This window comes from Malus sylvestris, chromosome 3, assembly GCF_916048215.2.
Source record: "Malus sylvestris chromosome 3, drMalSylv7.2, whole genome shotgun sequence".
NCBI lineage: Eukaryota > Viridiplantae > Streptophyta > Magnoliopsida > Rosales > Rosaceae > Malus > Malus sylvestris.
The window spans coordinates 18,444,711-18,471,726 of record NC_062262.1 but is presented as its reverse complement, the minus strand read 5'-3'; the positions used below and the strand labels follow the sequence as shown (position 1 = coordinate 18,471,726).

The 27,016-nt window shown below is 39.5% G+C and overlaps 1 protein-coding gene and 1 long non-coding RNA gene across 4 annotated transcripts; both read right to left on the bottom strand.

The window, feature by feature from the left end:
- Positions 1-7,061: 7,061 nt before the first annotated feature.
- Positions 7,062-25,924, bottom strand: LOC126615213 (uncharacterized). Of its 3 annotated transcripts, none has more exons than XM_050283010.1 (4): positions 25,706-25,924; positions 25,229-25,499; positions 18,093-18,340; positions 7,062-7,799 (listed from the first exon to the last, which is right to left on the bottom strand). In XM_050283010.1, the coding sequence occupies exons 2-4, from the start codon at positions 25,476-25,478 to the stop codon at positions 7,443-7,445; spliced, it is 855 nt and encodes a 284-aa protein (XP_050138967.1). In that variant the 5' UTR covers positions 25,479-25,499; positions 25,706-25,924; the 3' UTR covers positions 7,062-7,442. The 3 variants fall into 3 exon arrangements, with proteins under 3 accessions (XP_050138967.1, XP_050138965.1, XP_050138964.1); XM_050283008.1 differs by lacking the exon at positions 25,706-25,924 and having other exon boundaries at positions 7,062-7,253; positions 7,460-7,799; positions 25,229-25,691; XM_050283007.1 differs by lacking the exon at positions 25,706-25,924 and having other exon boundaries at positions 25,229-25,691.
- On the bottom strand, positions 10,312-18,085 carry LOC126615214 (uncharacterized). The gene is made up of 2 exons (XR_007620675.1): positions 15,179-18,085; positions 10,312-15,091 (listed from the first exon to the last, which is right to left on the bottom strand). It is a non-coding gene; the product is annotated as an uncharacterized LOC126615214 (long non-coding RNA).
- Positions 25,925-27,016: the final 1,092 nt, after the last annotated feature.

Here is a 27,016-nt window from a genome sequence, read left to right as displayed (position 1 = left end):
GGCATAAATCAAGCAAAGGAAGTACAAAACCTTCCCAAAATTCAGCAAAAGGGAGAAAATAACTCTTAAAATTGGCAAGGAGTCCAAAATCTCTCAAAACTGGAAAGAAAGCTAAAGCATCTTCACAAAACAAGCAAGAATTGAAGATTGCTCACAAAATAGGCAACAAGCCCTATATAATTTAGCCAAGATAAGGGAAAGTGGTTGAAATTAAGACACAAAGCATGCCTAAATTCTCCCAAGGAAGAATCAAGACGCAAATTAAAGCCAAATCTATCCAAATGCAAGCTTAAAGAAGTTTATAAATACAAGATCCTCAGACAAGCATAAAGGTCAAAAATTACACATTGAGAATAACCTTTGCACGAATCTTTGAAGACTAATACACTGCCAAAGCTCTCTTCGAAGAACGCACAACCACAGCCGAAGCTTTCTGTCGACCAAAGCCGAAGCATTCCTTGAAGAATGAACAAGCACCTATGCCGATTCTTTCAAGACTTTGTAGCAAGCTCAATACTTGTAACGACATTCGATTCAAGATCAAGTGGTCAAGGCCCTTGAATCAATGAAATCTCATATCTACACCATATTTGCCGCAACTTTCAGGTGAAGACCATCCACGCGTTGTTTTCAAGCTCAAAATTTGAAGCAATCGTTCAATCGTTCAATCGTTCTTCCGAGATCAAGTCATCGCGACCCTTGGATCAACAACCTATGCATCTACATCAAATTTGAAGATTGAATCAGAGGGAAATTGTAAACAAATATTGTAACCTACAAATTCAAATCAATACAAATCAACTTTGTACACGTGTTCTCGTTTCATTCGTTATAGAATTTTTGTGTTTACAGCATTATTTGTCAACATCGGACTAAAAGTTTTCTTGTAATTAATTTCTTCTCTTTGAGTGGACCTTTTGGGTCACGAATCTTGCCTTATGCCTTTCTACATTTCCTTTCTAATCCCTCTTGGTTTTGAATATCCATTTACAACATATTGGTTTTATTCCCTCCATTGGTTCTACCAACTCCCAAACACCATTGTCCTCCATCGAAGTTAGTTTACTTCTCATAGCTTTCATTCATTTATCAATATTCAGAGTTGAAATTGCTTTTTTAAAGGTTATAGGATCATCAAATTAATACAGGTTGAAGTTCCCTTCTGCCAAACACACAAAATCATTTGAAAATGTTGACCTTCTTACTCTAGTCGATTTTCTCAAGGGAGATGGACCATGTTCAACTGTGATTGTCTCTTGGTTTTGTTGTTTGTTCATGCCAGTTGTTGTTGCAAAATTAGCATGCAGTGTCATAGTTTTGTACATGTTCTTTGTGAATTTGTTGCATCAGTGTGAGGTTGACGATTGTGATCATTTTCAATCTCACCCTGTTCCATTAGATTAGTAAACTCCGCTGCCTAAGTCAGTTTCTCTAAAAAGAGAAAGTTTTGGGCTTAAGTGTGTAGCAAAAGCTTATTGGAAATTGGTGAGGTGGATTACTTATAGGGAGAGTGCCGGCCATGAGTTTGGGTTTGCCCTAGATGTGGTGGCATCTGATTGACCAAGGTGAGTCATCCATATGATGGATGAGGAAAGAATAATCCCAAAGATATTAGTTCTTAGATAGTCTCTTGGGATTTTCTTGGAAGTATCCTTGACAAGATATGATTAGGATTCCTTACTTGTTTGAGTTGATCTTCAATTAGGTGAGTATTAAAGATAAGACTTGGTAATTAATCCTATCTTTAACATTTTTGACTTTCCTCCTTGCCACGAGCAGGGGAATTTGGTGATGTCGCAATTAGGTGCTCTTGCCTTCAGGGATGTTGGATTGTGCATAAGAATCTTTGCGGGCCCTGCCCATTTAATGAGGCATTCTTGTTTGCTTCCGAAAAAAATTCATGTGTCATCTTTAGGATTTTTGGAATTATTTTTTGCTCCAAAACTGTCTTCACATCTGTTGGGTTGCACGCATAAAGGGTAGGAGGTGTAGAAAAGGAAACCAATTGTCATCAAAACCTATTTAAATCTACTTTTAGTAGAGGATTAAATAAATTTGGCAAGCAATTTTTACCACGACAAGAAAGAGAAAATTGTACCCCCTCCCCTAGATTTTATCTTTGCCTGCCTTTGCAAAGATTTATCATTGCTGTTATTCATCTTCGTGCCATGCCAAAGGTAAGAAAATTTAAATTTTGCTTTTTTGTTTTGTTTTTATTTTCGTCGGAGCCGTGATTAGCTCAATGTGAAAGCTCGACCGGGCCCGAGGTTCTGTATAGCATGGCTTGGGAGCCACATGGATGCTATCACAAAAGGGTCAGCTTGGTTGGGCCGATGAGATGGAGATGGCTCGGATGGGGCCACGGCTTGAAAGTTCTACAGACTAGGAATAGAGGCTGGGGCACTGAGCTTGTGAGTTGGGCTTGCATGGCGCGCTAGGCTTGCCTGGCAGCTGAATTGGATGGACCGGCAGAGGCCAGATCCATGTGAAAAGGAAGAAAGAAGGAGGCCAGCTCGGGCTGAGCCTCTAGGCCGATTGAAGATGAGGAAAAGAGGCACTGGGCCTCTGTTGACTTAGGTCAAGGGAATGAAGAGAGAGGCGCTGGGCAAGCCTCCCTGGTCTCAGGCTATGTTGCATTCTAGGTCGAGGGATAGCATCCATACATTTAAGCTTCTTGAACGGTTAGTGTTTAGTGAACTTGTTCAACAAACAAGTGCTTGTATATCTGTCATGTGTCCAACATGCGTAGTATAAGACCATGTTAACCTTAATGCAATATATACCAACCTATTCAGATAATTAATGTTCAATTGACTATCGGATAGATTTATTTAAGAACTAAATGACTATGGAATACAAGTCTCCTTGCCCTGACCTCATTTACGACATTGTTTCCATACTTTAAATCCTATGGACTCATTCATAATATATTATCATTATAATATCAAGCCAAACTCATGAATGAATAAAACTTGCCATTTTATTATTTAATTAATATAAAATTATTACACAATATCCAATATTACATAAATTGGCTTTTAGGGCATAACTTTGACAAACTCCCACCTGCTTAAGACCATAAATGGAACATTGAAGTGTGCATACTTTACGTTCTTCACATTTAGGAATAAATCATTTGGGTTGTATCTTATATAGTTCTTCCTCTAGATAGCCATTAGGTTCACGTCCATCTGTCATATATCATAGTCCAAGTGAGCGGCTATTACAAGCAAAATACAAATAGACTTTGTCTTGGCAACCGCCGAGAAGGTATCATCAAAATCGATGCCTTCTCTTTGTATATACCCTTTAGCTACAAGTCTAGCTTTATAGGTTTCGGTTTTGCCGTCTAAATTTGGTTTTCTTTTATAGATCCATCTGTTTCCTATAAGAAGGACTTCTTCGGGAGGATCAACCAAGGTCCAAACTTGGTTAGAAAATATTGAATCAATTTGAAATTTCATGACGACTTGTCATTTACTCGTAAGAAATTTGAGAAATGCTCGAGGAAGGGACACAGATATGAGGATCACGATAATTTTTTCAATTTGAAATTCCACCTCGATTTGAATTCTTTGACCTTTTCTGTGGCTTCAGACTTGTGTTCTATAAGATGCACAAATACATCGACTCATCGTCAATAAAGGTGATTAAATAGCCATAGCCATAGTCTGAAATATCGATAATATCGACCGGTTTTTTCGAATCACGGATATTTCGGAACATATCCATGTACATATCGTACAAATATCGACAATATCAACGATAATATCGGAAAATATCAATATCGGTGTAATATCGCTAAAATATCGAAAATATCGATGTAAAGGAAGGAAAAAAAAAAAGAAGGAAAAAAAGGGAAAAAGTTTCTTCGAATCACGGATATTTCAGAACATATCGTACAAATATCGACAATATCGATGATAATATCGGTGTAATATCGCTAAAATATAGAAAATATCGATGTAAAGGAAGGAAAAAAAAAAGAAGAAGAAAAAAAAGGGAGGAAAAAAACACACAAAGGGGATTTGAACCCCTCCCATTTTACTCCTCCAACACCGTAACCACCATATATCACTTATGTTTTAGTGATAATATGCTAAAATATTTATATTTATATGAGTGACATGTTAACAATTACATGCAAAACTATTTTGGGGATTTATCATTTGATGAATACTCTCCACAATAAACTTACTCTACACATAGAGATGATGGAGATAGTGAAAAATTTGAACCTCATAGGAACTTTATGTGGTACTAAATTACTCATGTATCTTACCATGCAATGGATAAAGTGTAAAATATTGTAGTAAATCATTATATATAAATGATTATGGTGTTTTAATCTTTTTTTCATTAATTACTACATATTTTCTACACTCACAATGTTTGCCAGCTTGCTGTATAATAAACTTAAATCAGTTAAATCCATCATGTAATGCATTTCCTTCTAATTTTTTTTTATAAACTAATAGATAATTGACTAAATAAACATTCTCCAAAATTTCAATAAAAATTTTCAAATTTTTCTTATAATTTCCGTGGTTTTTATTCAATTTTTTTATCGATATCGATAATATCCCGATATTTTCATCGAAATTTCCATGTTTTTGGATTACCGATATTTCCGATATCATCGATATTTTATACCATGACCATAGCCATCTCTTGAAACAGTGCTTATGGGACCACATACATTAATGGAGCTCGAGCTATTTTGCCTATGAGACAAGGCTCACAGGTCGGCAACGGTTAACTTAGGTTTAATTAATCTCTCATTGTACAAGCCTTCCAAACACTTGTCACTTATGTGGACTAAACGTATATGCCACTATTTGCGCGCATTGATCTCTTCTCAAGGTCGTTTGCTCCCACTGACATTATTATCACTTCAATTGCAGTATATCCCACCTTCCAGTTGAAGGATGTAACGGTGTGCCACTAGGTAATCATTACCTATTATTTCATTCCTAAATGTGATCTCACATTTCTAATCATCATGATTTACAAAGTAACCATTTAAATCCAAACACAATGTTATAAATATATGTCGGAATGAAACATTGGTTTTAGGTTTCTATCCGTCTTTATGTCGTGTAACTATCACACACATGATAGCTAGCCCCTAAATTAAGCATCCATGATTGGATAGAATTCACCGCAATCGTAGAACCCATAATAACAAGGACATTTGGATCGGAATTCGTCCCAAGTTCTAGAACAATTTCTTCCCTAAAAGTCATTTGCCTCTTATGTTTAATCATTTACTTATCATGGTTTGACTTGATATAATTCACATGAATCTTATCACTTATAAATGAAGAGAAATTCCACTAAATAGTAGTATAGTTGATATTCGACACATATTAAATATTTTTTTTTTGAGATGATCTTTAACGAGTCAAAACAGTTTACCATAATGTTGATACAAAAATGATATCACAATGTAAGGGAAATAACTCATTACCTATAAAGAGCCAACTACTATCCAACATTACATTTAAGGCTAAATTGGATTAATTGTCCCGTGGTGAGAGGGTAATCGGAAGATAGCCCCGTGGTGAAAAAATTCGGATTTAAACCCTCGTGGTGAACTCCGTTAGGATTTAAGCCCAAAATTAACATTTATGTGAACTCTCCATTAACCCAAAATTAACAATCCCACCCTTACCCCAAAGATTTCATTGGATTTTAAATTTTCTGATCCAAAGCAGTGTCACTTTTTGTGTTCTCTGGGTTAATTCAATCTGAGCCAGTTTTTAAATTTCAACTCTTTCTCTAACTAGGATACCCAAAAGAAAAAAGGAGCTTTCTTTATGGTAAAACCAGAAAAATGAGCTTGCTTTCACGCTCAAGTGGCATCAGAGGCTGAGATTTGATCTAGGTTGTGAAGTTTCAAGCTTTTGGATCCAATCCCTTGTAATTTATTAACCTTTAGATTTTGTAAAGTTTGAGTAAGTTTATATTTACCACCCAAATTGCGGTTCTTTCTTATTTTTACAAATCCTGAAGCTTCTTTTACTGCAGAGAGGCTCCAACCACACCATCCTTAATCTGTAAGTCAGCTTTCACAACCCAATATTTCGTTTTTCAGTATTTGAATGGAATCGAAGCATGGATCATCGAATTCATAGTCTTTGATGAATGAGTTTTTTTCTCTTTTGGTTATGAAGGTTGAATGGGTTAATAGATACACGAGGAAGATGTTAATTTTGGACTTAAATTCTAATAGAGTTCACCATGAGTAAATCCGACTCTTGTCACCACATGGGCTATCTTCCGATTACCCTCTCATCACGGAAATCATTAATCCAATTTAGCCTACATTTAAAATGTTCAAAGTATAGCCAGCCAATCTTTTTCTATTACTGGAATTCTTGGGCACATGAATAAAGCTAGAGAAACTTTTTGACGTGGAAGAGAGAAATGCTAATTTCTTAATGATTTAATGTTTCGATTGGATTTTTTCTAGCTACCTTTTCTTCCGCCTGAAATTTGTGAGGAAATTTTAGCAATGATCTCTTAATTTTAATTTATTTGAGCAATGATCTTTCATCTAAAAATCCATGACCTAGTCATTTTCGTCAACTCTATTAGAATTTCTGTCAAAACGAGTCATGTTTGAAGAATTATTTATATAATTGAATTAAAGTTAAGGGTCCATTGCTCCAATTGGATTAAAATTGATGGACCATTTCTCAAATTGGATTAAAATTGAAGGACCATTTCTACAAATTTTTTTTCATTTAATTTCCCATATTTTGCCCTTGATTCAACCTCACATGCGTGGCAACTGGCACGTGGATCAGTTTGACAGAAGTTTTAACAGAGTTGATTAAAAGAGCCATAATTGCACTTCTTGAAGAGTTAAAGAACCAATGATCATGAATTTTTAATTGAGGCACCATTGCTCAAATAGGTTAAAATTAAGAGATCATTGCTACAATTTTCTCGAAATTTATTGATCCGGTGGAGGGGATTATGACTGGTTGTGCAATACTATGTTTGAAAACACTACTACTATCAACGATCCTACCAACACTAGTCAAAAGACTACATTGTATGAGGAGACATTCTCTCTTGCAACCATTTCACAGTCCGTGACATCATTAAGCCAAACAACACCCAAAAACTAGTCAAAACATAACTCACATTTATAAGTCTTACTATTATTAAAACCTGCCTAACCGAATACTGCATAAACCTGGTCAAGAGAATAAACATAATGCTCAATCAGTAGGATTTGGATCCTCTCCTGAGCTAATGGAGAGGATCCTCCTGACCAACATATATGGACCGTTGGATGAAAATTCAACGGCTACAAACAGGAGGGTCCCTTTAAAGTTATAATAATTATAGCTGTTGGATTTTCATCCAACGGCCCATATATGTTGGTCAGGAGGATCCTCCTTAAGCTCAGGAGAGGATCCAAATCCCAATCAGTAATACCTTGAACCAGTATCATAGACACGACCTCCAGGATATGGACCTCTAGGCTCAAACCGATGATCCCGAGAACCCCCAAGAAATCGAGCCCTCTCACTGTAGGAATCATATTGATCAGTATTATACCCTCGGTGTGCTTCACCAACAGGAGCCGAGGCTGCAACTCCACTGTACCCATGATGATCAGAGGCGCCCATGCTGCTGTTCGGGTAACGATCTGTCACCAATTGCTTGTACTGATGCTGTCGGGCATTTGATTCCTTCTCAAGTAATTCATCTCTACGTTTAGCATGCCGTGCCCGAAGTGCTGCCAGCTGTTCTTGGTATTGAGCATTGACCGCTCCAATTTTCTGAGAACCCATACACAATGCACTTACGTGTAAGATATAAATAACAAAGACAAATGAACATCTCAAATTATCTATCTACATGAGATAAAATCATGAAATAAATCCTCCTCCTCAGTTAAAGATAGGATGTGAGAAAAAGGAAAGACTACGCAAAACATTGAAACCTTTTAGTTCGTATTCTATCGAGGAAAAGAAATATCGTTGCCAGGAGTACATGTTAACCACACTTTGCAACCTCTCTAATAAGAACAGTTTTATGGCTTAGGAAGACAGCGGCTACAGCCATGTCCGCATCTTGATTTCATTTTAGTGACTTAAAGAAAACTAACTATAATCTGAAACACATCTGGTGAGTAAATGGAAAATATACTTTCAAAAGGCACAAGTTTGATTCGTAGGGTATCCAGAGAATACCTAAGCATGTTCGAATATATATAAGCCATGAATTTGGGGTTCAATGATAGCTTCCGAATTTTCTCTATTTTGAAAAAGGGTAATGCTAGGGAGACCAAATTTTTAAACCAAATTTGCAAACCAAATGATGTGATTGCTAATGATTAGATTATTAGTTAAGCGTCGATTAACAAACTTATTTCCTATTGGTGACACCTTATTTGGTTTGCAAATTTGATTTAAAAAGTTGGTCTCCCTACCATTATCCTTAGAAAAAGGACTGGAAGGAAGCGTAAACATGAAAAAGAGAGTAATACCATCCATGGAGAACTTCTGAACAAATCTAAGTTTGAAGAATTATCAAGCACACATACATAACCCAGACCCATCCAGGGGCCACTAAACCCAACCCAATCTGCACTTATCCTTAGTCTCTCCCACCACTTTAAATCAGGTTCAGAAAATCAATATCAAAAGGTTTATCTACTCAGCCATGAGGCACCACACTTGCAATGCACTAGTCAAGTTGTGTTTAAAGATGATTTAACTTCATGCTCATCCAATCCTTTTTTTTTTCTTTATTAATTAGTTTGGGAACTCTACCTGTGTAAGTTTATTTTACATTGCCGGTCCCAAGTCCGGATAAAGGAGGAGGGAGAGAACGTCAGGTAGTCGACAGCCGGCACTCCTAGGTTACGTCGAATCCTTATGAAAATGAATCTAGAACGAAATCGCGCTAAAACTAGGGCGTCACCCGTAAGTGGCGGGCTGTGTGGCCCGAGCACAGTGATAAGTGAGCAATGGTCGCTGTAACTCCATCGGCACCTGGATGCAGTGTTAAATGAGCAAGAGGGCCATAGAAACTTCTTTTTGAACGACTCAACTCAAAGTTGTTTGGGAGCATATGCTCCTATCAACTTTACACATGACACACAAAAGAAGTACTTTGATCCTATTAGACGGGGGAGGTTGAAGAAGCTAGGATAGAAGGGTAGAGTTCAAGAGAGTAGAATGCGTTTAGGAACGTGAAATATAGGAACCCTAACGGGAAAATCTATGGAAGTAGTGGAAGTTATGGTGAGGAGAAGGATAAATATTATGTGCCTACAAGAAACTAAGTGGGTTGGTCTTAAGGCAAAGGATCTAGAAAACTCAGGATTTAAACTTTGGTATTCGGGCACAAATTGAACAAGAAACGGTGTTGGCATCATCGTGGACAAGACCTTGACACAAGATGTTGTAGATGTCAAGAGGGTAGGAGATAGAATCATGGCAATCAAGATTGTAATAGGACAAGAACTCATCAATGTGATTAGTGCGTACGCACCTCAAGTAGGGTTGGATACGAGTTCGAAGGAGAAATTTTGGGAAGACCTTGGAGACTTGGTGCAAGGAATTGCTCAGACGGAGAGTTATTTATAGGAGGAGATTTAAATGGACACGTGGGCAAGGAGACAGGCAACTATGGAGGTTTTCATGGTGGCCATGGTTTTGGGTAGAGAAACGAGGATGGGGAAGCTATCTTGGATTTTGCAATGGCATATGATCTCTTCTTAGCCAACACCTTATTTAAGAAAAGAGAAGAACATGTGATCACCTACAAGAGTGGGTCGTCAAAAACACAAATAGATTTTCTTCTAATGAGGAAAGGGGATCGTATAACTTGTAAGGATTGCAAAGTTATACCGGGAGAAAGCTTGGCTAATTAACATCGCTTGTTGGTGATAGATGTACATATCAAAAGAGTGAGAAAAAAGAACAAGACTTGGAAGTGCCCAAGGACTAGATGGTGGAATCTAAAAGGAGAAAAACAAGTCATTTTCAAAGAGAAAGTAATCACCCAGTGTGTGTGGGATAGAGAGGGGGAAGCTAGCCAAAGGTGGGATTCCATGGCTAGTTGTATCCGGAAAGTAGCAAAAGAGGTATTAGGAGAGTCTAAGGGCTTTGCTCCACACCAAAAGGAATCTTGGTGGTGGAATGAGGAGGTACAAACAAAGGTGAATGCTAAGAAGGAATGTTGTAAAGCCTTATACAAAGATAGGACCGATGAAAATGGTGAAAGGTATAGAAGAGCGAAGCAAGAGGCGAAGAAAGCTGTGAGAGAAGCTAAGTTAGTGGCTTATTTTATTTTATTTTATTTTATTTTATTTTATTTTATTTTTTTTGAAACTAGTGTCTCCGGGTCTTTGACCCGACTACTCACTAGGCCACCCGCCTGACCCCACAACATTTGGTAGGCAAGAAACTCTAGCAATTGCTAGGTGGGTACCTTGAGAGGTGTCGAACCCCAGACCTCTTGGTAACAAACCAAGGGCCTGACCATTAGACTAAACACTCTTAGGTAAGTTAGTGGCTTATGACGATATATATAAGCGACTAGATACCAAAGAAGGAGAGTTGGATATCTATAAACTAGCTAGAGCAAGAGAAAAGAAGACAAGGGACCTAAACCAAATGAGGTGCATCAAGGATGAGGATGGAAAGGTTCTTGCTACAAAGAACGCAGTCAAAGACAGATGGAGAGGTTATTTTCATAATCTTTTCAATGAAGGACATGAAAGGAGTACTTCTTTAGGGGAGTTGAGTAACTCAGAAGAGTGTAGAAACTACTCATTTTATTGTCGAATCAGGAAGGAAGAAGTGGTTGTAGCTTTGAAAAAGATGAAGCATAGAAAAGCAGTGGACCCAGATGATATACCGATCGAAGTGTGGAAAGTCTTGGGAGAGACAGGTATAGCATGTCTCACTGACATTTTCAATATGATTTTGAAAACGAAGAAGATGCCAAATGAGTGGCGAAAGAGCACTTTGATGCCTATCTACAAGAATAAGGGCAACGTACAAAATTGCATGAACTATAAGGGTATTAAGCTAATGAGTCATACAATGAAGCTTTGGGAGAGAGTCATTGAGCATAGATTGAGGTAAGAGACACGGGTTTCGGACAACCAATTCGGGTTCATGCCAGGGCGCTCAACCATGGAGGCAATCTATCTCTTATGAAGATTGATGGAAAGATATAGAGAGGGGAAAAAGGATTTACACATGGTCCTTATAGATTTGGAAAAAGCGTATGATAAGGTCCCAAGAGACATTCTTTGGAGGATTTTAGAGAAGAAAGAAGTACGAGTAGCATATATCAAAGCTATAAAGGATATGTATGAAGGAGCAAAGACTGCCGTAAGAACTCATGAAGGACAAACCAAAAGCTTCCCCATAACTGTAGGATTACATCAAGGCTCATCCTTAAGTCCTTACCTTTTTGCATTGGTAATGGATGAGTTAACAGGACATATTCAAGATGATATTCCTTGGTGTATGCTTTTCGCAGACGATATAATGTTGATAGATGAAACTCAGAAAGGAGTAAATGTGAAGCTTAACTTTTGGAGAGAAGTGTTGGAATCTAAAGGTCTTCGCCTAAGCCGTTCAACAAGTTCAGTGCAAATTGAGGCCAAAATGAGTTAGGGGTGAGGATCGAAGATCAGGAAATACCAAAGAGCGACTGCTTTCGCTACCTAGGATCTATCTTGCAAAAGAACGGAGAATTAGATGGAGATCTCAACCATAGAATACAAGCTGGATGGATGAAGTGGAAGAGTGCATCCGGCGTGTTGTGTGACCGCCGTATGCCACTGAAGCTCAAGGGAAAATTTTATAGGACGACAATAAGGCCGGCGATGCTGTATGGCACAGAATGTTGGGCGGTGAAGCATCAACACGTACACAAAATGGGTGTAGCGGAGATGAGGATGCTTCGTTGGATGTGTGGGCACACGAGAAAGGATAAGATTAGGAATGAGGATATCCAGGGTAAAGTGGGAGTAGCCGAAATTGTAGGAAAGCTGAGAGAAAATCGGTTATGGTGGTTTGGACATGTGCAAAGAAGGCCTACTGACGCTCCGGTTAGAAGATGCGACTATGGGATAGAGGTTCAAGGCCGAAGGGGTAGAGGAAGACCTAGGAAAACTTTGGAAGAGACTCTAAGAAAAGACTTATAGTACTTGGATCTAATGGAGGACATGACACAATACCGCGCACAATGGCGTTCTAAGATTCATATAGCCGACCCCACTCAGTGACTTGGATTTTTCAAGTCTCCAACCGAGAAGTTTTCCTCACTCGAGAAATTAAGGGAACACTACCTCAACCTACATGCTTCACTCACAAAGCTTCAACATACAAGCTTCAACAAAAGAAAAATTCAAAGAACTTAGTGAAGAATGCTTTGGTGTATTTAACACAATACGTTGAACTGAAGCAAAGCTTATTTATTGATATCTCCGATAAGTTACAAATATGTACATATACATGAGTCAAAATAAACAAACAAGAGGGGGCCTTCACAAAGGTTACTTAGGAGAAGTCTTAGCAGTTGGTAGAGCCCTAGAAAGAGAAGGTACCGGAGGGTGATCACTCGGAGCCTCAGTACTGGACATAACCCTAGAAGGAGAGACATCAGAGGCTGATCATTTAGAGCTTCATTACGCGGTACAGCCCCAGAAGACGAAGGCAATAAATGCCTTTGGAACAAATCCACAAACCTCTGATGATCAAGTAAAATCTGAGCATCAGATTCCTTCATCTGGTCAAGCTTCCTCTTAATGTTTGTAGCATAGTCATGTGCGAGCTTGTGCAATTGTTTATTCTCATGCTTGAGCCCTCTAATCTCCTGCTTGAGACTCATCACTTCAGCCGCCAATGATTCAACTTAGCGGGTTCGAGCAAATAGGCGTTGGGCCATATTAGACACATAACCTGCACACTGAACACTAAGAGCCAGAGAATCCTTAACAGCCAACTCATCAGACCGTTTGGAAAGAAGTCTGTTATCTTTGGGAGTGAGAAGACTCCTGGCCACCACATCAGCGGTCATATCATTCTTCATCACAGAATCCTCAACAGTAAGAGGACCAGTAGGGGATAAGAAGGATGGGCGCCATATGTTGTTTGGAGAAGGCGCGGCTGCCTCTTCACAAGGTTCAAGTCAAAACGACGGTCGGAAGGGCCAGACATTTTCAAAGGTGTTGAAGAGAGAAGAGGTCAGACAAATCAAGATCTTAGAAGTGCAAGAAGGGAGCTTCTACTTGTGGAGATTCAAGTGTGTTTTGGAACTTAATGCCAGCTTTTATAAAAATCTGCACTCGACGGAACTTCAGAAATCGAAGAGGCGCCCACTCAGATATCGAAGAGGCGTTTGCTTTCTCAAAAGCTGGGCTACTCAAAGATCACGAGGGCCAATCTCAAAAATCGAAGAGGCGTTTGCTTTCTCAAAAGCTGGGCTGCTTAGAGACCACGAGGGCCGATCTCAGAAATCGAAGAGTCACCTGCTTTCTCAGCCTTGTCAGCACCTGTCACATGGACACTTAGCTTTGCGGAAATTACGGGCAATCTGTCGAAGATTTCTGGTGAAGTAGAAAACACGTGAATCTTATTGTTCAATCATCCACTTTCCACACGCAACATCAGCTCATGGGTACCACAAATAACTTTGCCAAAGATCTCTGACAAAGTTTAGACACGTGAAGCTTGCAGCTCCTATTACATCGCTATGACCAATAAGGGTAAAAGAATAGCAAAGAAACAGCACTAACAAAGTTTAGACACATAAATTTTGAAGATCTAGCTACCATATTATTACCCACAAGGGTAAAGGAACAACACCATTGCTGGATAATTGGAAAGTCCATGTGTGTCAACCTCTGTGCTCCGTGGCAAGGTGTAAAAATGCTCAACCTTTACTCACATTCGAGAAAACACTCCCAACAAGATTGCTTGCTCCAAAATCAAAGAGGCATCGCCTTTCGAATCTCGAGAGCTAGACTCCCAACATGATTACTTTCTCAAAAATCGAAGAGACACCGCTCTCCGAATTTCAAGAGCCAGACTCCCAGCAGGATTGCTTTCTCAAAAATCGAAGAGGCACCGTTCTCCGAATCTCGAGAGCCAGATCCCCGACAGGATCGCTTGTTCGAAAACCGAAAAGGCATCGCTTTCTCAACTTCGAGAGCCAGATCTCCTTGGATAAAACTTGTCTGTAATCTTCACAAGCAACATCAGATTTCCAGATACCACATACCACTTTTTCAAAGTGCTCTGACAGAGTTAAAACACGTGAAGCTGGCAGCTCCCAGTACAGTGCTATGACCAAGAAGGGTAAATGAATAACATTACTACTTGTTAAGGAGACTCCTATATATGTCGACCTCCATCCTCAACGGACAGGCAGACCTGCAAAAATGCTCAACCCTTTCTCATATTTGAGAGGGCACTCCCAACGAAGTCTCTCGAAATACTCAGCTTTCTTTCTCCCCGATAATACCTCTGCAAACAAGTTACACCAGAGCAAGAATATCTCATATTATCAGGGTTAAAAGCAAGAGTATCCCATATCATGCTTTTTCCCTGTCTTTTCCTTTGGCCTTGTTCTTACCTGCAAGTCAAGGAGAAAGAGCAATCAATCAGCACTTGGAATCAAGCTTCCAATCAGGAACTGACTGCTTGGAACCCTTACCTGATTAATTACCTGACATTGCTCTCGAGTACTCATCTTCAACATCTTATGCTTCCAGAGAAGATACCACATCTGACTGAGGAACAGATAGGGCAAGTGAGAATGATACAAGGAAGCATGTGGAGACAAGCGTAACAGAACACGTGCCGATATTTCCACTACTTTATCAACAACAAAAGTATCCCATATCAGCAAGGTCGAACGTACTCTAGATTTGATGGACTTGTTTTGACCCTCAAATTCTTCAGTCGGCCTTATACTCTAAAGGAAACCAGAAAACCCTCCAGCCCAGTTCAAGAATAAGCCTTTGGAAAGTTACTTCTTCAAAAGCAAAAGTATCTCATATCATCTGTTCTCCTTTTCTTCTCTTTATCCTTCATGCTGCCTGCAAGATAAGGAGAATGAGAACAATCCGGAACTCGAAATCAAACTTCTGATCTGGGACTGATTGCTTGGAGCTCTGATTGCTTACCTTGTCTGTCACCCCTTTCAGCAGATCGCCTAGCTCGGCGACTTGGAGGACTCCTACTACATGGTTTGTATCACGCTTGACCAAACCTGAAACTACAAGTAAGCTTTAAGTGAAATTGATACATTACCTTGTGCATCTCCACCAGTTAAAGATACCACCCCTGGACGGAGGAAGAGTACTTCCAGAGAAGATGCCACATCTACCTACGAGACAGATAAGGCAAGTGAAGACGATACCACACTTCGGTACTTAGAAGTTTCGTGATTACTCAGTGGCTTGGATCTTGCAAGTCTCCAACCGAGGAGCTTCCCTCACTCGGGAACTTAGGGAAGCATTGTTTGTACCGTACTTGACCAATCCCGAAACTATCGAGCACCGGTCAATGTTATACCGTCAAGGACCCATAAGAGTTTCCAATCACAACACATGTGTCAATGTCAGAATAAGGCTAGAAACTCTCTTCTATAAAAGGAGATCATTCTCCCAAAATATTTTCTAATGTCATTTGTACTAAATCATTCACTTGTAGCCACTAAAGGAGAGCTTGAACCTATGTACTTGTGTAAACCCTTCACAATTAATGAGAACTCCTCTACTCCGTGGACGTAGCCAATTTGGGTAAACCACGTACATCTTGTGTTTGATCTCCTACCTCTATCCTTTTACATACTTATCCACACTAATGACCGGAGCAATCTAGCGAAGGTCACAAACTTAATACTTTCTGTTGTACCAAAGTTCTCACTGATTTTGTGCATCAACAATCCTTAAGTCCTTACGTTTTTGCATTGGTAATGGATGAGTTAACATGACATATTCAAGATGTTATTCCTTGGTGTATGCTTTTCGCAAACGATATAGGGTTGATAGATGAAACTCAGGAAGTGGTAAATGCAAAGCTTAACCTTTGGAGAGAAGTGTTGAAATCTAAAGATCTTCGCCTAAGCCGATCAATGACAGAATATATGGAATACAAGCGGGATGGATGAAGTGGAAGAGTGCATTCGGCGTGTTGTGTGACCGTCGTATGCCATTGAAGCTCAAGAGAAAATTTTATAGGACGGCAATAAGATTGACGATGCTGTATGACACAGAATGTTAGGCGGTGAAGCATCAACACGTACACAAAATGGGTGTAGCGGAGATGAGGATGCTTCGTTGGAGGTGTGGGCTCACGAGAAAGGATAAGATTATGAATGAATGGGTTGGACATGTGCAAAGAAGGCCTACTGACGCTCCAGTTCGAAGATTTGACTACGGGACAGAGGTTCAAGGCCGAAGGGGTAGAGGAAGACCTAGGAAAACTTTGGAAGAGACCCTAAGAAAAGACTTAGAGTACTTGGATCTAACGAAAGACATGACACAAAACCGAGCGCAATGGCGTTCTAGGATTCACATAGCCGACCCTACTTAGTGGGAAAAGACTTTATTGTTGTTGTATTAATTAGTTTGGGAATTATACATGTGTAGCTTAAGTAACAGATCAAGCCATAGTAGATAGTAATTTTCATTGCTCGATCCTGTAACAATTACTGGCTTGAACCTTTGTAGAATTATCAGAGAGACGGGCCAAACTAATCTATGGGCCACTATCTGTGTATATGCACTAGTTTCGCAATGATGTGTCATAAAGATTTGCTCTCACATTCCAAATAATAAATAACACATTCAGGTTTTGCTACTTTTACTGCCCCTGAATAATATAAAAGTAATAGTTCATCAATCTATGATCGGTACAAATGTATATGTTTGAAGTTCTGAATTTCCTTGTTTCTCCTTCCATTTGGACCAATTAATTCAACTTATGTCGAAACAGCAAAAGATCCCATAAAAAACATTTGTTACTCTCCTCGGTTTTAATTGGATCTGGAAAGGGGGGAGCTAGCTGGTAGTTCCTACTATGTCTAGGACTTAGAAAAAGATATTTGTTCTAAAACAGTGAAAACAAGCCTTTGAAGCAAAAGATAGCCCTTACAAGTATCAAGGTTGTTAAAATATCCCACATCAACTGTATGTCTGAGGAAAGAAGAGTTTAAATATCCTGACCCCACTCTAACTAATACCGAAACCTTTTGTGATAAAACCTCACACCTACTGACTGTGTAGGTGGTACTTACCAAGGTGGGGCCACTATCGGTGTTGTTGGAAGTGGGCCCTTGGCCCGTCTCTCTGATAATTCTACGAAGGTTCGAGCCAGTAATTGCTACAGGATAGAGCAATGAAAATTACTATCTACTATGGCTTGATCTATTACTTAAGAAACAACTAAGCTACACATGTATAATTCCTAATTAATAAAGGGAAAAAAATGATTGGATGAGCATGAAGTTAAGAAACACACGTCAACTAAAGGCATTTTAACCTCATAACATTCGGGTAAAATCCTCATATATCCAAAGAATAAAAATACAAAATAAATAAAGAACCTCACAACAATCTATCAGTCAATCACCATACAGGCAGAAATAAAACAGAAACAATAAAATCAAAAGCTGAACATAATAACAGAAACAAAGAAATATCTTTCACCTAATTTATGTCATAGTTTCACTAAAATTCTTTTTTCAGTTAATAATTGCCTTAATAAACCCAACCCAATCTGCACTTATCCTTAGTCACTCCCACCACTTTAAATCAGGTTCAGAAAATGAATATCAAAAGGTTTATCTACTCAGCTATGAGGCACCACACTTGCAATGCACTAGTCAAGTTGTGTTTAAAGATGAGTTCACAAGTCAAGCATACTAAGACGAGGCTAACTAATAGATTATGCACTTTTACTTTTCCTCATAAATTAAAAATATTATTTGTTTTTCAGAGGAAAAAAGGGGTTGGGAAGTATACCACAAAACCCCAAATAAAGTAAATTGGGAATCCAAATAAAAAGAAAATTCACTTCCAAATATAAACTAACCTCTCTATGCCTAGCATTTTCCGCATCCTCAGCATCACTTTGTTCATGCACTAGTTTTTTAATGTCATCAAAGAACTTCTTCTCAAAATCTTCAAAAGTCTGCAATGAAGGCTTGTCCTCATATCCAAGGTCCATAGCTTCATTAAGTGGTTGAGATTGGGAATCGTTGCTGCTCTGTTTCTCCAAAGAATGTTTTGATTCAGGCCTTTGACCCTGGAAATAGGATCTTGATGTATCACCTCCTTGACCTGCAAACCAAGCATGTGAACTTGAGGATACAAAGAATCAACCAGGAAAGTATTAAGGCATATCATCAGCTAGAGGCCCTCATCTGAGCACCTAATCCAGCTGCCCCTCAGGTAGGAGCTTCTATATTATAATTTGCAAGTGACGGTAAAATGATAGGAATGTGATGTCTAAAATATGACACAGAGACAAAAATTCATAAATCAACATTAGGTTTACCACTGTTGAGTTATAAAATTTCCTGGAATTATGGATCTGTTTCATTATCTTCCTAAACTAAGGTACAGGCACTCTTTATGCTTCTAACATGCCAACATTTATCTCTTATGTGCACTACATCAGATGAAATTTTATGGTCAAATTAGCCGATTAAACATATACTTGGATATTTGGCTAAAGACAACCCAGGAATTAGATAGAAGTAAACTAAGTTTACATCTTGCTTAAGGCTAGGTCGGAATACATGAAGGATTGTGGAAAAAGAGGTCTAAGGAAAGTTGTAGAGTTGCTGCTGGCACAATCACCAGAAAATAGGCCAAAGATGTAGCTAGATTAGCTATGGAGGCCCACCGAAAGCGTTTAGCCCAAAGAAATGAGCTCTAAGGCAGGAGCATTCCGGGAGAACAAGTTGTTGTTGAAAAACCCGCACACTAGACCTTGTTCTTTAATGTAACCAACGGCAATTGACTAAACTAGCAAATATTAGAAAACTTAGAAACACACAAGAATTATACTGGTTCTGCAGAACTTTTGCCTACGTCTAGTTGTGATTTCTCTGGGTAGAGAAATCACCGCTCCTTTGATTAATAATAGAGATTACAGAACTTTTGCAAACCCTAGAACTAATCTCAAAACTCTTGGCTGTCTGGCTGTTTTCTTTCTCTCTTAAAAAATCAGCCTTGCCACACCCTATTTATAGACATAGGGTTGGCTTAGATGTCCCAAAGCTCATTGAATTCCTATTTCTAAGTGGATTAGGAAATTACACTTATCCAAATCCAAATAGACTTCTAGAAATCCAAACCTAAATTGAATAAGGAAACTGAAATTCTTTCCTAATCCCTCTAGGACAAGAATCGGTATACCTCTAGGTCTCCTAAAACAATCCTAAACCAACTAAGACATATTTGACAAGCCAAAATCCTAACAATCTCCACCTTGGTGAGTCAAACCAAGTTTTGATCATTGCACCCCAGAGTATCTTTGAACCTTCTTGAAGCAGCTTTGGAAATCTTCAAGAGTCTTCACCTTGGCAATCTTCTTCTTGCCTCATTGCACCTCAAGTGAGGAGGTGCTTCTCCTTAATCAATCAACGAGATTGATCAAGTTCAAGCAATGCTTGAACTTCTTGGCTGGCACTATCTTTGTAAGGAAATCTGCAGCATTGTCATCCGTATGAACCTTTTCAATCCAAATTTCCTTAGACTCCACCCAATCTCTAATTTTGTGATACCTTGCTTCAATGTGCTTTGATCTTCCAGTAAAAACCTGATTCTTTGCCAAGTGAATGGCACTTTGACTATCACACTTCAGCTTCACACAATCTTGAGTGATTCCCATTTGACATACCAAGCCACTAAGCCAAATCACTTCATTTCCAGCTTCGGCCAAAGCAATATACTCTGCCTCTGTGGTTGACAAAGCTGTAATTGGTTGCAGTAATGCCCTCCAACTGATTGGTCCTCCTGCGCATGTAAACACATAACCAGAAGTTCCTTCTCTTGTCCAAGTCCCCTGCATAATCTGCATCCACATATCCTAACACCCCTACATTTTCTTTTTGCTTCTCAAACATACTCCTTTGTCGCCAAGAACCCTTCAAATAACGCAAAATCCACTTGACTGCATCCCAATGTTGCTTTCCTGGATTTGCCATGTATCTGGAAATGACATTGATTGCTTGAGCTATGTTGGGACGTGTGCATACCATTGCATACATGAGGCAGCCCACTGCTAGCATAAGGCACATTCTTCATTACTTGTTGCTCTTCCTCGGACGTAGGACACTGTTGCCCACTTAACCTGAAGTGAGCCACCAAAGGAGTCGAAACTACCTTTGCTTCTTGCATGTTGAACTTCTTAAGAACCTTCTGAATATACTTGGCTTGTGATATCCAGATCCTTCCAGCGGTCCTATCTCTCTGAATTTCCATGCCAAGGATCTTCTGTGCAGCACCTAGATCCTTCATATCAAACTCCTTGCTTAACATCTTTTTCAAGTCTTGAATTCTAGATTTGTCTTAACAAGCAATTAGCATGTCATCCACATATAGCAATAGCAATATGATCATCCCATCTTGGAACACATGATAATACATGCAACAGTCATATAAACATCTTCTAAAATTGATTTTTAGCATGAATGAATCAAACCTCTTGTACCACTGTCTTGGAGACTATTTCAGGCCATACAAGGACTTTCTTAGCTGACATACTAGGTTCTCTTTCCCATATTCAACAAACCCTTCTGGTTGAGCCATGAAAATCGTCTCCTCTAGATCTCCATGAAGAAATGTTGTCTTCACATCCATCTGCTCAATCTCCATGTCATGTTGAGCTGCCATAGCTAAAAGCAATATGATACAGGTGAAAAATCTCATCATAATCCACCCCTTCCTTTTGTGAGTACCCCTTAGCCACGAGCCTTGCTTTGAATCTCACAGCATCTTGTTCATGTAATCCTTCTTTTTTCCTAAATACCCACTTGCATCCAACTAGCTTTCTGTCTTTGGGCTTAGGAACCAACTCCCAAACAGAGTTCTTGTAAAGAGACTCCATTTCTTCTGTCATAGCACTTATCCAACTATCTCGCTCATCACTAGCTATAGCTTCCCGATAAGTAGTCAGATCTCCTTGACTAATGTTAAGAGCATAATTAACTTCGTCTTGGTCAAACCCAAATCTGTCAGGCTTCTTCTTGTTCCGATTTGGTTTGTCTAGTGCTATGTATCTCTGGAATGCAGGTGGATTGTTGGTTGGAATTTGAACCCTTTGGGATGTCTGGCGGATTGGAGTGCCTTCAATCTGCCTTGTTTCTTGCTCCACCTGATTCCTAACTGGTGAACGATACTGATGCTCTTCTTCTTCCTCAAAACCATCAGATTCGGCCTCTTGCTCGATTTGCTCCACCTGAGCTTCTTCTTCATCTGAACTGATTAATGGAATCTTTGTTGCTTCAATTTCAGCATCGTCCGTCTTCTCCTTACTGCTCTCGGCTTTATTAAGAGGCATGGTTGTCTCATCAAAGACAACATCTCGACTGACAACCTTTTTCCTGTTGTTGAAATCCCAAAGCTTGAAACCCTTAACTCCTTTCTCAAAACCTAAGAATATGCAATGTGTAGACTTCGGTTTGAGCTTGAACCTTTCATCACTTGGAATATGTGCATAAGCACTATAGCCGAACACCCTGAGCTTGGAATAGTCCACCGGCTTCTCAGACCATACCTCTTCTGCACTCTTAAAACCGAGAATTGTAGATGGTGACCTGTTAATCAAATAACTTGCATGATTAACAGCCTCTGCCCAAAAACTATCAGGCAATCCTGCATGAAATCGCATGCTCCTCTCTCTCCATGAGAGTTTAGTTCATCCTCTCAGCAGCTCCATTTTGTTGGGGATTCTTCTTTACTGTGAGGTGCCTTATGATGCCTTCCTGCTTGCAGTAATCGGTGAACTCATTACTTGTATATTCACCTCCATTGTCACTTCTCAGGTACTTGACCTTTCTTCCAGTTTGATTCTCGGTTTCTGTTTTCCATTCCTTGAACTTTGCAAAAACCTCGGATTTCTACTTCATGAAATAAACCCAAACCTTCCTAGAAAAATCATCCATGAAAGTAACAAAATACCTGGCTCCACCATTTGATTTAGTTGGTGCAGGGCCCCAAACATCTGAGTGAATATAGCTGAGTTGCTCCTTGCTTCGGTCATCTACACTGCTACTTGCGAATGATACCTTTCTTTGCTTTCCGAGAACACAGTATTCACAAAGTCCAGTTTGCAAGATGACACGCCTTCCAACAAGCCTTGCTTGTGTAATTCTTGCAACCCTTTTTGGTTTATGTGCCCGAGCCTATGATGCCAGAGTTCAGTCTTGTCTTCTACACTGATTTATAGAAACAGCTGCTCCCCCGACTATAGTGGTCCCAATTAACTTATACAACTTATTGGGTTGTAGGTCACCCTACATTACCACTAGCGATCCTTTGGTTACCCTAAGCCTTCCTTTTTTAGACTTGTACTCATAACTGACCTCATCTAAAGTACCCAAGGAAATCAAATTGTTCTTAGTCTAGGGACATACCTGACGTTCCCTAAAGCTCGTATCATCCCATCGAACATTCTGATTCGAAGAGTGACGATTCCTCTTACAGGACATGAAGAATCATCCCCCATTAAGACTTCCCCGCTGCTGACTTCTTTGTAAGTATCGAACCATTCCCTTACTGCACACATATGAAAAGTGCATCCAGTATTCAAAATCCAATTGGTGAAAGCCTTGGAGCCTGATGTTACTGAAAGAAGCTCTTCGTCACTCTCGTGCTCGGTGACTGCACTAGTTGAACTTGAGCTTCCTTCCATCTTGGCTTTCTTCTCTTTCCAAATCTTGCAGTTCCTTTTCCAATGATCGGCTAAACCACATTTGAAGCAACCTTCGTTCTTTTCCTTTTTCTTCTTGGATTTTGACCTACCTCTATTGCTGATTTTCTCTTCCTTTGTCTTTTCCCGCCCCCTCTCCTTGCCTTTGGCATAAAGGCCTTGAGAGTTTTCAGTTATATCATCCAGTTTAGCATATGACTGAAGAGCTTGAATTACGTCTTCAAGCTTCAGGGACTCTTTTCCAAACATTAGAGTTGTTCGAAAGTGCTTGAAAGACGAAGGTAGAGACCTCAGCAAGATGATGGCCATATCATCATCTTTGTAAGTTTCTTCGACCTTCTGAAGATTAGCTATGCAACTCTGAACCTGCATACATGATGTTCAATATCACCTCCTTCCTCTAGTCGAAGCCCGAATAGTTCATCCTTTAGAAAAAGTTTATTGGACACGGTTTTGCCCATATAAATATACTCCAACTTTTCCCATGCTTCCTGGGCAGTCATCTTTTCGGTGATGTGTGACCGAACTGATCTTGTGAGATGGATCTCGATGGAACTCTTGGTCTTCTTGAGAACCTTAGTCCATGCTGCCTCTGTCATGTTTTCCGGCTTCTTACCATCAAGTGCATCATCCAAATCCTGTTGTATCAGTACGTTCTTCATCATCCTTTGCCAATCCGTGAAATCATCCTTGCCGTCAAAGGGCTTTAACACATGTCCTTGATCTGCATTCATCTTCCCTTTTGACATCGTAGAACACCTTGATCCTAGCTCTTGATACCAATTGTTGAAAAACCCGCACACTAGACCTTGTTCTTTAATGTAACCAGCAAAAAAGCCCGTAAGCCCAAATGACTAGAGAAAAAAAAGAACAGCCAATGACCAGGATCCCTTTGTCCATGTGTCTAGGATAGATACAAATTGATGTAAGAGCCTCCAAGGGTCGTGCAGGATGAATGGTGTGTTGAAAAACCCGCACACTAGACCTTGTTCTTTAATGTAACCAACGGCAATAGACTAACATGGTGAGAGAGATAACATGGTGAGAGAGATGGGGTAACATTTGATAGGACATAAAGGCCAAATTTTACCATCATTGACTTCGCATGATGACTATAGGATCAACTAATCACCCTCTCACAAAATAAGTTTTCAACCCTAAACCCCAAGATGTTCAATGGAAAATCGATTCCATGCAGCCTATTATCACTTCACAAAAGAAAATGGAATTATTGGGAGAAGATGACGCTCAATATTATCACGTATACAATCCACTATGTCAGGATCAACACTGTTCTAGTTTAGGCATATGCCACCACAAACCATCCCTAGCTTCACAAAGATGTGCGAGTTGTCCATAATATCTTAGTACGGTCAGAATAAGAGGCAAATGAAGATCCTTACTTCCGCATTCATGATGAAGGCAGCAAAGGGAGAAAAGGTTAGTACTTTCTCAATTCATTGGGATGCTTGAATAATCAATCCTCATTAAGAAATGAAAACTTATGCCTCACCGTAAGAAGAGTCCTCAAAGTAGAACTGTCATGAGATGTTTGGGTATAGGGATCAATCTAAAGTTAGGTTTAGATGTGGACACTTTTTAACTGCACAGCACCTAGAAATAGAGGAAAATGATGTGGCAGTATCGGTAAGACTGTATGATAAATTTGGTATAGGACACTGATTAGGTAAAAGAGTTCTTTCAGAGCAATCCGCGTTGAGGACCATAGAATATCCTGTAAAGGAAAGTCTATAACTATCTCTTATTAGGAACTAAGATCATCAAGGAAACAGAGGACAGGAATCAAGAGATTCCATTTCCTTGTCCATTATGACTCAGGATCATAACAATTATGGTATGATGTCTTCATAACAAGAATGGAATTCCTGTACAAAAACCCTGCTAAGGTGCATCTCCTTTCCTAGCTTGAGCGTCACAGCATAGTTTACAGGTATTGCTCCATCATATTCGTGAAAAAAGTGAGAGGTCTAGCCGAAGTTATCAAATTTTGCAGTTAGCAACTAAAACAAAATGCATACAACCAACCTCTTTTATGGAGGTCTGGAAAAATCGAAACCCGTGAGAACTACATTTTGAGAGCGTAAAACGAACTTCAAACAACAAAATATATGGTTTAGTTTAAAATTTAGATTTTAACTTGACTTATACCCATTAACCAAAACAAAAACGTAACAAGATTTCGAGATTTAGCAATTCATAATTTCATATCACAGCAAACTCAGCATGTATGTATACGAGACTGCGAGAGAGTTGACAGAAATACTTACCTTCATTGTACATATGAGATGTCACTGGATTTGACCCTTTGGACCCATCTCTTTCCCATCTCCACTGGTCCTCTGATTTTGAAGTTGCATACGGATTCTCCCTCTCTGGAGGTGGAGTGAAAGCTTCCAGCCTTTCTTCGAAATGGCTAGAATTGTGCTCCATCCTTTGACCAGACATATGGTGCATCGGAGCAGCCGTGGCATATGCATTCGCACCCGAATCACCATACTGCCCCTGCCTTCTCATCATCTCACCTCTAAAACTTAAAAGCTGGAGCAAACAAACAGAGTGCGAATTCAGATGAATTATGCCAACACACTTCATTCAGGCATTTTATCAAACATATGGCGTGCAAGCTCAACTCGTACACACATATCCAAACCATTAGCCGAATCCAACGGCAAACAATCAAATTTCACTGCATCGTATCGTAGAAGAATAAGATGATTGAAAGAAGTACAAAAGATTGTGCTTACCCAATATCTTGATTTTTATTTCATCTTCTTATGCTGCCACTGCTTCTGCGAGTGGGTTGTTGAGACCGAAAATCGTACGCGACAACCGTTTCGGTCTTCAATTCGCACCACTATCCACTCCGGGTTTGTATCCGGTCCGCGTCAGTGGGCTTGGCCATTCCATTTTAAGTTTTTTCTCTCTGAAACAACGATATTGGACCAATTATATTTTTTTTTGTTTTTGGTGAAAGGACATTTTGATTGAACACCAAATACAAGCATACAAACAAACCGAATGCCCAAAAGACTATATATAATAAACAAACAAAAATAGGCCTAAAACACCAGAAAACCAAAAACAGTTGGGCCCAAAATTAACACAAAACCTCTAAAACCAAAAGCTTCCACAGCTTTCTCCACCGACCCAGTTCCAGGCAATACATCTGACTCCTTATCCACTAATGGGTATCGCCACATCCTGCCCCACTTTGCTACCTAAGCAGGGCCATAAACTAGGGATAGCTGACAACTAAGCGAGGGAAGCCAACTACCAGCATGAAGCCCGTGGAAATCCATGAACCACACTTCCGGAACCGACAGACAACAAAAAGAAAGTGATGATGTTGGAAACACTCGAGCCGGTGGATACACCGGAACTTTCGCACGATCTCAGTAGGATGCATGGCTGAATATCAAACCAAGGAAGAGCCGGGAAGAGTTATACCCTCGGGGATAAAGGAAACGGGCAAATTGTAGTAAAAATTTAGGGGAAAAAGCAGTAGAGGCAAGGAAAACAAAAGAGAAAGAAAGCAAGGAGGAAATAGCAACCGACCTGCCCGAAGCTAGGGTCGGTGCCACCAGATTTTCTTGAGTTTGAAAGTCTCACACAAACAGTGAGAAGAACTCTTAGCTTGGAGAAAAAGGCTTTCACCACGGAGAGAAGTTGTAACCAATTATAATTTAGAATCAAACATTTTATTGAGGAGAGTCAAATTTATACTCTTCCATGGTAGAGATGAATAATACTAGATTGTTGGTGGCTTTGTTCATTGGTTATTGTTTCATTGATCATCTTGCATTCTATCAATGACAATTAGGAGTGGATATAAAAACGTGAAACCACAAAATCAAATCGAATTGAGATAAAACAAACGGTGTTGACAAAAAAAATCAACATAGGTTCAAGACCTAGACCGAACCGTTTATACCGGTTTCGGTTTCAATTTTTACGTTGGCAGAATTGCTTAGAACGGAACAGAACCTTGGAAAGATATAATTAATTGGGTTTTGAAAATGTTATGAATTTCAACTGCTTGATCATGTTTCTTTATA

Coding starts and splice junctions, on each gene's coding strand:
- LOC126615213 (XM_050283007.1), bottom strand. CDS start 25,553: ATGAAGTGTGTTGGCATAATTCATCTGAATTCGCACTCTGTTTGTTTG. Junction 18,341..25,228: donor ATCTCATATGTACAATGAAG/GTAAGTATTTCT, acceptor CTTGGTTTGCAG/GTCAAGGAGGTGATACATCA. Junction 7,800..18,092: donor AAAATGCTAGGCATAGAGAG/GTTAGTTTATAT, acceptor ATGGGTTCTCAG/AAAATTGGAGCGGTCAATGC.